This window comes from Corylus avellana, chromosome ca4, assembly GCF_901000735.1.
Source record: "Corylus avellana chromosome ca4, CavTom2PMs-1.0".
Lineage (NCBI taxonomy): Eukaryota > Viridiplantae > Streptophyta > Magnoliopsida > Fagales > Betulaceae > Corylus > Corylus avellana.
Genome location: NC_081544.1, coordinates 1,443,425 through 1,454,326, shown reverse-complemented (window position 1 = coordinate 1,454,326; position 10,902 = coordinate 1,443,425). Strand labels below are relative to the sequence as shown.

At 37.6% G+C, this 10,902-nt stretch overlaps 1 protein-coding gene across 1 annotated transcript; it reads right to left on the bottom strand.

Annotated features, from left to right (window-relative positions):
• Positions 1-375: 375 nt before the first annotated feature.
• On the bottom strand, positions 376-4,404 carry LOC132177195 (uncharacterized). Its single transcript, XM_059589441.1, has 9 exons — positions 4,102-4,404; positions 3,576-3,879; positions 3,312-3,437; positions 2,960-3,210; positions 2,614-2,847; positions 2,349-2,441; positions 2,168-2,269; positions 1,630-2,071; positions 376-515 (listed from the first exon to the last, which is right to left on the bottom strand). The coding sequence occupies exons 1-9, from the start codon at positions 4,402-4,404 to the stop codon at positions 475-477; spliced, it is 1,896 nt and encodes a 631-aa protein (XP_059445424.1). The 3' UTR covers positions 376-474.
• Positions 4,405-10,902: the final 6,498 nt, after the last annotated feature.

Sequence of the window (10,902 nt, the reverse complement as noted above, 5' to 3'; positions counted from 1 at the left end):
TCGCCAATTTGACCGCATCGAAGTGCACACGATATGTCAAATTCAACCGCGTCACAATTTGACACGTCAGAAAATTTGGTTAATTTTTTTAAATTCTTTTCCACCCCCCAATATATTTTTCTTTAGTTTTTTTGAGACTATACTCAAATTTTGGATTACAATTAACCTGATATACAATTTATCCATCAATCATTGCAAATAATTCTAGCAATTTTTCCGTCAATCTATACAAATAACATAAGTCATGTTATTTTTCCATCAATAACAAATAACATAAGTCATAACCTAATAAGTTAACACATCAGACTATTTTTCCATCAATCTTAACACACACAAAATAACATATATATACCAGTGTCAATAACCAACCACAATTATCAAAAAACTATCTCTGTTGTTATAAAAAGGGATATCATAAATACAATTACGTCAACAAAGTAACTTTTATACAAGTATGAATGGCAAACCAGACGGTCAATGCTGATTATTGACATTCATAGCATCTTCTCCATCACCTGCAAACGATAAAAACAAACAATCACCAAACAATATTGACTATGTAAGGGCAATTCATTTATGTCCAAATATTCACCCAACTCAGTTGTTGAGTCTAACACAGTAAATGATATAACAACAAGAGGTAAAACGATGATGAAGTTAATTAGCCAAAAATGCATATAAAAAAAAAAACTAAAATTCTCCGCCTCAAGAGCAATCAATGTTGACGTTAAATTTATAGACTCATGCGCTTCATTTTTGCCATGGCAATTATGTGAGATATTTATTAACATTTTAATTTGTTGAGGATATTAACACATAGGACTTTACATATATTCAAATCATGTTATATTATTTCCAAAAAATTATGATATTCATCTAGTTAATACTTGATCGTTTCATACTCTCAAACAATCACATACACTAGATTGTTAATATTCTACAAGGACTATAGTTGTATATTGATCTCATAATACCAATAAAACAGTTCAAAAGCAACGCTCGTACGTACCCACATCCACCACCAAACCAACAATGATATATAAACCAAATTCAACAGGAATTACACAACATTAATTAATTAAGAGAATGACTACAACATATATATATCCATACTCTAAATTTATAAGTTGACATATATATAGGTTTTAGAAGTTCACATGATATAGCTAAAGTTCTAAAAACACATTTGACCATTAAAAATAGAAGCAAGCAAGTTAATTCAAGAAAAGGTGGCCACTATTTTCTATCTCCTAAGGCAGCCCAATTGGAATGCTGTATGTGACAAGTCACGCAAGAATTAGTATATGGGTAACAATGCTTTCTGATTTAATACACATGAGGGATTTCTTCTTCAAAAATAATACATGAGGGAGGGATCCTCGGCCCCGCTACTCTAATCTAGGAAACAGTAGGCCCCTCCATAAAACTGAAAAGGTCATAAGATAACACAATTCCATATATATAGGTCATAAGTTATAAGTTATAAGTTATAAGTTATAAGTTATAAGGTCATAAGTTATAACTGAAAAGGTCATAAGTTATAAGTTAACATATATATAGGTTATAGAAGTTCACATATATATAGGTAAAGGTCTAAAAACACATTTGACCATTAAAAAATGTCAGTACCTGCTTCGCCGTCGATCGACGATGGCACCACCGCAATATGTGGGGAAGCTCCATCTGGTGCAGAGCTGAACCGCATCATTGCCTCGATCTGGCGCAATCGGGCGTCAAACGCTGCCTGACGTGCATTGTTCTCGGCCACCAATGCATCTATCTCTTCCTTGTGCTTCGCCCTCTCCGCCTCAAGAGCTCTGTCAAGCGTTTCTTGTGATATCATGGAGTACTGGCTGGTGTTTTCTGACCTTGCTTGTGAAGGTGTATAGTATGAACGTATGGAGCCCCGCACGGGCAAAATACCCGATCCAAGCTGCCGAACCCTACCGGCGTATTCAGGCTTATTTCCATGGGCCTGTGCATACGCGTCGTTTGGCGCCCACTTGACCGTTCCCTCTGTGATGCTAGACGACGCTGCAGGGTCGGTGGGTATCAGCTCCTTCATCCTTTTCTGTATGTTACATTCATTATTGGGTCAGTGGGTCATACAACTGTTAATTGCAGATAATTTTAAAGTATATAAACAAAGAATTAAATTGTAGCATACACATCTTTCTTCCACTATCTCATTCGGATAGCTTTTGTCCGCCTTCGTGTGCGTGCTGATGTTACTCTCTGCACGAGTAGGATACTTGCCCAGACGTATGGCCTGCCGAAAAAATAGGACATACAAATATTTTTAAATATATCAAATGATTTGTTGTTTACATGTTAAATTACACACTTACCTCCTCATCTGTCGCTCTGGCATAGCTCTTCGATCCGGTGCAATGGGGCTCTTTATTTAATGCTCGCAAGCTCTTCATTTTGTTTGCATAGTCCTACACAGTTACCATATTGATATGTTAATAATGTAAGGAAATTTGGTTTTAGTACTCTTTATATGCAACACTACACAATAAATAGGCAATTTCGTTTTACATGACACTCGTACATGTTAATAAAACCATATAATGACACTACACAAAATGAAGAATTTAACTCATGACCTACCTTATTCTGACGAGTACACCATCTCTCCAATAAGATCTCCACGTCTTCGGCATTGTACTCGTCAAGTGTTTTGTCCCCCACTCTTGCCCGTATAGTATCCGGAGTATCTTCCTCCGTAATTGCACAGCGTTTTTTAAGCTCGTACCTCCAAGTCCGCAGCTTTGATCCCATATCCTTGAATGCTTCATTCTTTATGGCTTTCAAATTGAATTCGGGCGGGACGAAAAAGTATGCCTGCACATGTTCAAAATTATTAAATTACAAAAACTAAAATATATGTGTGCAACTTAGAGCGTATATATACATATATACATTATGAGTGTTTTAACATATATGCAACACATACCATCAAGGCGTCCCAAATATCCTCTTTGGTACGCTGCGGTACCTTCGTCCAATCGTCCGGTATTCGGACATAATTGGAGCTCCTTACGATATCTCCAGTCATCCGTTTAAACCTCATGGAGCTAACGCCGACGGGCTGGCATGCAGCATTGTACTCCATAATGATCCGCTTGCCGGCGGGGACTCCCGGCAACCTGTGCGAGTCACGGATGGTAAACACCTCAATAACTTCGTTTCCCTCTGAATCGGTACCTAATAGATTAAAAAATTACCGATGTAAGTTATGTCGAATTCAATACTAATTACAACTAAATTAAGACATATATACACAACATTCGAACATATCCACTTACTTATGGTGCGGACCTGCCGAGGGAGTAAGTGGTCGCCGGGAGCAGGGTCGGTTGGCTGCGGGTCAGCCGTGTCCTGTGTCGCACCAATACAGTCCTCCTCGGCCGATGTGTCACTGTCGTCGGGACCTGCTATATATGTTTTTTAGAATATTTAGAATTATATGAAATTGTAGTTGTAGTTAAATAATATAATTGATATCGCACCAATACATTTAGAAATTTCCAAAAAACTTGCAATCTTTCCAAAAAAAAATTCGGTCATACCTGCGCTATGCTGGCTATCATCAAGGTGCTCTACATGTCCCTGCATACGCTGTCCAAGCTGGCTCTCTGGCAGATACCCCATCTGGGCCATGCCTGCCCGACCGTATGGATTATGGAGAGGGATCTCCCCTTCCATATCGCCTGGAAGTACCGGTCGATATCCGTCCTGAATACCCAAAAGCTGAGCAACGTCTTGTTGCTCGCTATCATCAAGGTGGACTGACGGAGACCCAAGCGACATAGGCTGTCGCTTGAGAGACGAGCCCCTGCGTGCTCTTCTCTTCCCCCTATGGCTCATAGTAACCTGCAAAAAATACCACAAATTCAATTAATCACGTATACAATGTATGAAATATTCACTACGTTATGTATGCATGACTCACACGTATGAAATAAGATATACTGACGTTTTTTCCCAATTAAACAACTCTATTAAATGCGTTGATGGGCATATAGTGAACAACTACCAATCTAAATATATATATATATATATATATATATATATATATAGCTTTTATTCAATCACATACGCTTCAATTGGATCTAAGTCGGGTCTGACGTATTGGATATGATCCTGCAGATCCTGATCACAATTTCTGGTCAATATGAGCGGCTCACACTCGTGATAATTGGCACCTGAATCCTGATGCCCTTCACTCTGACCAACGTCGTATATATTTCTTGGTTTGGTCCTTACTGCGCAAACCCAATCCGGGTATCTACCATCTTCTACGTAAAACACCTGATCAACTTGTGAAGTTAGCACATATGGCTCATCAGTAATCAATTCTCCGGTGTGAACAAGGTTTTTGAAGTTCACAAGTATCATGCCATACTCATCCACCTTGTACCCCTTGTCCCTCGTGGTGTCCGCCCAATCACACCTGAACATAACGTACGTAGTTCTGTCGTAGTACTCAATCTCAAGTACTTCCGTCAACTTCCCGTAGTACGTTTCGCCATCAACAGTCGGCACACACACCCGCTGTTCTGAGTCCTCTTTCCGGCATCAGATGCAATTGTACGAAACAACTTGCCGTTAACCACATATCTATTGTATCTGACTGCTGACTCCCGCGGCCCTCTACAATGCATTATCAATTTCTCACCAAGTTCCTTCCTACATCGATCATCCAATCGATCGACCTGTGAATATTTACAATACAATGTTAACACTTGGTTAAAGAGTGTTTCAGTTCATTTGGAAAACATTATGCATGCAAATATAATCTGACAAGTGATTTTGTTAACATCACGTCATTCTTACGTAGTCACGGTACCAGTCGCAGAACAGCTCATAATGTTGGGTTTCCAACTGATCCTCTGTTGTTCGCCCCCTAAGCGTATCCATGTGCATTCTACAATTCGATGATGAAGTTAATTATAATTCGATACGGGAAATGTTACAAGTTCATTGAATATACAATATGGCGTAGAATGACATCGACTTACGTTCGCAATTGAAGGAAGTCGTCCGAATTGAACATAATATACCGGTGTATCTGTGTCATTGTGATTCGGTCGAGCCGGACTCGTGTTCCATGTCCCTTTGAACCATCCGGATTTCTTTGTATCCTATTGTGAAATGTTGGTGTATTATCTAAATATCTCGAACAGAACGTCACCAACTCAGTAGCTATGTAACCCTCCGCAATGCAGCCTTCAGGGGCCGCTTTGTTACGCACATTAGATTTGAAAACTCCAAGGCTCCTAAATATGAACGAATATACAATCAATCAGTGCAGTTAATACTTGTCTTGTATTATAGTTAAACCATAAAATATGAAATATTCGTAAACAAAGTTTACCTCTCTGCCGGATACATCCACCTATACTGTACTGGTCCACCGAGTCGGCATTCACCGATAAGATGCACGACCACATGAACCATGCTTGTGAAAAAGCTGGGGGGAAAAACCTGTTCCAACTTGCACAACGTGATATAGACGTCACACTGTAGTCGGTCAATATCCTCTTGTGTCAATGTTGTTGAACATAGTCCCCTGAAGAATGCAGACATCTCAACAAGTGGTCTAACCACGTTGCTTGGAAGTGATCCACGCAATGCAATAGGTAGAAGCTGCTGCATCAATACGTGATTGTCATGACTCTTTAACCCCGATATCGTACAGTCCTTAAGTCGTATACAACGGGAAATGTTCGAGGCATATCCATCGGGCACCCTTACATTTCGTAACACTTTCAAAAAATGTGTCTTATCATCCTTGGACATCGTGTGGGTAGCTTGCCGCATATATGTCTTACCATTCTCGCCAGTGTAGGGATGAAGTGTACGTCTCAAACCCATTTCTTGCAAATCTAAGCGGGCGGCGAAGTTGTCCTTCGTTTTCCCTGGAATGTCCAGTATTGTACCAAGTATGTTGTCCATCACGTTTTTCTCTATGTGCATAACATCAAGGTTGTGCCGTAATAAATTATCTTTCCAATACGGCAACCTAAAGAAAATACTTTTCTTCTTGAATACTACATTAGAAGTATTCGTCTTCTGCTTCTTTCCTTTTTCTTTCGCAGCCTCCCTTGCCTGACCAGCGTTCTCATCCCCAAACACCATCCCTTCTAATTGGTTCATGATTTCGTTTCCACTTGGGACATCAGGGGCACATTCTAATTCTACGTTGCCGTCAAATGTTCTTTTGTTCCTCCTCCATGGATGATCCATGGGCAAGTATCGTCTGTGCCCCATATAACACCATTTATGACCATGTTTTAACCACTTCGACCATGTCGAGTTCATACAGCACGGACATGCCTTCTCACCCCTGGTAGACCATCCAGACAAATCTGCATATGCTGGAAAGTCATTAATTGTCCACATCAACTGCGCTCGTAGGACAAAATTTTTTTTCTTTGAGACGTCGTATGTGGGCACCCCTACATTCCATAGTTCTTGTAACTCCTCAATTAAGGGTTGAAGGTAGACATCTATATCCATTCCAGGTGAACTTGGGCCTGGAATAATCAATGATAGTATAAAAGATGTCTGTTTCATGCACATCCAAGGAGGCAAGTTATAGGGCATAAGCAGTACAGGCCAAGGGCTGTGAGATGTGCTCATGTTTCCAAATGGATTAAATCCATCCGAGGTTAGTCCGAGCCTTACATTCCTGCTGTCCGCTGAAAACTCCGGATGCAAATTGTCGAATGACTTCCATGCTTCGCCATCAGCCGGATGCCTCAATACGCCGTCCTTTGTGCGGCCTTCTGCATGCCACCTCATAAAGCGTGCAGTATGCTCTGACATAAACAACCTCTGTAGTCGTGGTACAAGTGGAAACCACCGCAACACCTTTACCGGACGTTTCTTGCCCGACGATATAGGTTGACCATCCTCATCTAAATTGATTGCATCCATCCATTTAGATTTTCCACATACGGTACATGAATCCAACTCCTTTGTGCCCTTCCAGAATAACATACAGTCATTACGACACGCCGATATCTTCTCATACCCAAGTCCCATATCTCGTAAAAACTTTTTCGCCTCATATGTATTACCAGGCAGCTTTTCATCACTCTCAGGCAGCAACTGGTTGATGAACTCTAGGAAGGCCGAGAAGCTTGCGTTACTTAGTCCACCAACGCACTTCAGGTTGTACAAGTGTACAGTCGCACTTAGTTTGGTATGTTTTGTTCCGTTATGAAGTGGTTTCTCCGCCTTTTTCATAAGCATATAATACTTTACTGCGTCACCTTCAGCGGCTTCTTCGTTTACAATGTCTTCACCCCCTTGCACTACGACTTGAGGCTCACAATTGTCTTCCCTGACCACTTCGTGCATGCCGAATAAGTCACGCAACATTGCGTGCATGTCTCCACCCTGATTTGCAGTTGCACCCGCATCTGAAGCCGGGCGATTCGAACCAGACGGTCTATCAGGACCCTGTACATGCTTCTCACCATGATAGTACCATAATTAGGGCTGTTAAGTGAATGAAGCGTCTCGCGAGCAAGCTCGGGCTCGGCTCGCATAAGCTCGGCTCGTGCTCGACTCGAATATTAAATGAAGCACTTCATGAACACAAATCCTAGCTCGAATATTAAACGAAGCAAGCTCGGCTCGACTCGGCTAAGCTCGTGAACAGCTCGTATAAGCTCGTGTGTGTATATATATATAAACTAAGTAATACATAATTAATTATAAATCTCATAATTATTAAAACCTTAAAATTGCATTTATATTTAAGTGTTAGAGAATGAAAAATTCTAGACCCTTCGAGATCAAAAAGAGAGAACAATCATTAAAAAGACGTCGATTCAATTAGAGCAGACCCAAACGAAAGGAAGAAGAATCAAGCAGAAACTATTGAGGGAGATTGCGAAAGGCATAAACTATTGAAGAATTAAACAGACCCAAACACTATCACTACCTGTCTGGTGAGTGAGAGTGAGAGAGTGGGAAATGAGAGTTCAGGTGGAAGATCCGTTGTGACTGGTGAGGGGGATTGAGAGAGAGACGTTAAAAAAAATATTTTTTTTGTAGGGGGCGTTATCCCAATGCAGTCTGAATGCAACCTGTTAACTTGTCCCACATTTTTAAGAAAACATCAATCTCCAAGTTTACTTATCTATAAAAGGATATATATCATCTCTCTTTGAAACCAAATGTCTTGCTGTATCGACTCAGGCTCCATACTCGACTAGCTAGGTTAAGCAAATACTCATATGCAAACTAACTTCTTAAGCCGTTTAAGAGTACTTGAAGTTAAAAAAAAAAATTTAAACTAAAAACATTAAATATAAGAGCAGCTCGTGAGCTGGCTCGGCTCGACTTATTATTAGATCGAGCTCGATTATTTTGGCTCGCCCTTAAGCTCGACTCGAGCTCGAGCTCGAGTAAAATTTAAACGAGCCAAGCCTGAACAAGGGAAGCTCGCTCAAGCTCGGCTCATTTACACCCCTAACCATAATGTATATTCCGGCATCATTCATTTTCCCCCTGTCAAGTGGTCGAATACGAAATCCGGCGGGTGGCGCCGGTAATTTCGACAAATCTTGCAAGGGCAATTGATTTTTCCATCAGGGGTTCTACAGTTACTAACTGCAAACTCCACGAACAGTCTACACCCGTCTCTGTATTCCCTCGTACCCCTACACTTTGTCATCCAACTCTTGTCCATTTTTCGCTACGTACATAAATTACGAATCAATATAAAAGACTTAAAAAATATATACCTCATTTCAAGCACATGCATATATATAAACCTAAATATTTCAACCACGTTAAAAATATAAACCTATATATACATTATCATATAGGTTTAAATTTTTTATGTGCAAATATAATGCATATTCATGCATATATATATGGGGACCCTAAAATAATTAAATAACTAGGTTAGTTATTTAATTAATATGAAGTTCCAATATTCATGGATATGAATTTGTTAGAAAAATTAAGGGGATAGTACCAAAGTGTGTATTTATTTGGAGTCTCTATAAGTTTCACAATGTTTGCAGTTTTGCAATTCAAAAGTGCAAACTTCGTGATAATGTATAGGTATTAATATATACCTAGTAGTGTGTGCATTTGTTATATATGATCGAGGACCCTAAAATAATTAAAGAATCTGGGTTAGTTATTTAATTAATATTCATATCCAATATTCATGGATATGAATTTGTTAGAAAAAATAAGGGGATAGTACCAATTAAAGTGTGTATTCATTTGGAGTACTGTCTCTATTTAATTAATATTCATGTATAACTTACAAATTAATAAGAAATTTAATGTACGTCTCAATATTAAGACTCATTCAATTTAAGTATTAATTAAACAAAGTATGGAATTAAATCTCTATAATTATCACTACGTACTACACGTACTTAATTAGAAGGTCAAATGATTAAAATTGAAATTAAATAATGTTGTATAAATTATTTACTAATTAATAAGCCAACATTTTTCAGCTAAACAAACAAAAAATAAAAAAAAATAAAACAACAATCCGGCCACATTTAAAAAACTATTATATTATGAAACAAAAACCTAGCTATCATCAGAAACATCATCTTGCATGCATGCATGTGCATATACAGCGAACGTACAATAAGTAAATAACATTTCAAGCAAAAAAAAAAAAAAACAAACACCTCCATCAATTAATACCTACTCACAAATGCTCGATCAATCCAATATATATATCTTAACCAAACATCATACGGATTCATGACAAAATAAAACATAAATTTGATTAAACAAGACAAAATATATATATATAATAAAACAGTATATATAAAATAAAACTATATATAAATATATATATATATATATATATATATATATATATATAGTATAGGTATATATATAGTATATATATATATAATGGAGATTAGTTGGACACGGAAGAAGGAATGGATCACCGTAATGGAGAGAAGAAAAGAACGGAGCAGCAAGTTAAGGCGCCTACGGGAGCAGGCACGCAGGGGAAAAAAAAAAAAAAAAAAGCGGGAGAAAATCCCAAATTTAAAAAGCACGTGACGCTCAGCGTGCCGACGGGATCTGGCCAGCCAGGCCGGGCCTTCCCAGCCATCACCGGACGCGCCACTGCACGTCAGATCACCGGACGCAAGCAATTTTACACGCCAGATATATGTATATATATATATATATAATTAAGTTATATAATTGTATTATATTTATAAATATAATTGTATGATATATATAATTAAGTACGTTAATATATATACTTAATTATATCCTATAAATATAATATTCTAAGTATATAGTATTTAATTATTGTAAGTATAATATATAATATATTGTAATTAACTTAATTATAGCAAAGGTTCTAATATTAATCTAAGTATTTTTCAAAAATCAAAGAAGAAGAAAAAAGGTTTGTAAATTAATATATAGTATTTAATCACAAAAGATTTTGTGTTTTCATCCCTTGAAGTTCCAATATCTCCAAATTAATTGAAAATGACATTTTATACAAAAATAGTATATCGACATGTTTATATATATATATATAATATGTTTTGGAATGATTGGTTTTGTAAAGCAAATTTTCCAAATCAAAGTTATAAAAATGACATGTACGGTGTACGTCAAACCTAAATTAAGGATATATAACGTACATTATCCTATAATTTAGCTCGTTCAATATTTTGGAATCTCCTTAAAATAATAAAATTAAGTAATTAACATGCATTAGGCATATTGAAGTATATAAATATTAAATAAGTTGTATAAACAAAAACAAAAAACCAAAAGAAAACAAAAATAATAATAATAATAATAATAATAAACATAATAATAATTGTAGAAATAAAAATTTCTGACGTGTCGTTTTGACACGTCAGA

What these genes read in the sequence shown, in the direction of transcription:
- LOC132177195 (XM_059589441.1), bottom strand. Translation starts at nt 4,404, where the DNA reads ATGATACTTGTGAACTTCAAAAACCTTGTTCACACCGGAGAATTGATT. An exon ending in GGTGTACTCGTCAGAATAAG is followed by an intron (nt 2,442 to 2,613) that starts GTAGGTCATGAG and finishes GTAACTGTGTAG; the next exon opens with GACTATGCAAACAAAATGAA. An exon ending in AGATAGTGGAAGAAAGATGT is followed by an intron (nt 2,072 to 2,167) that starts GTATGCTACAAT and finishes TGTAACATACAG; the next exon opens with AAAAGGATGAAGGAGCTGAT.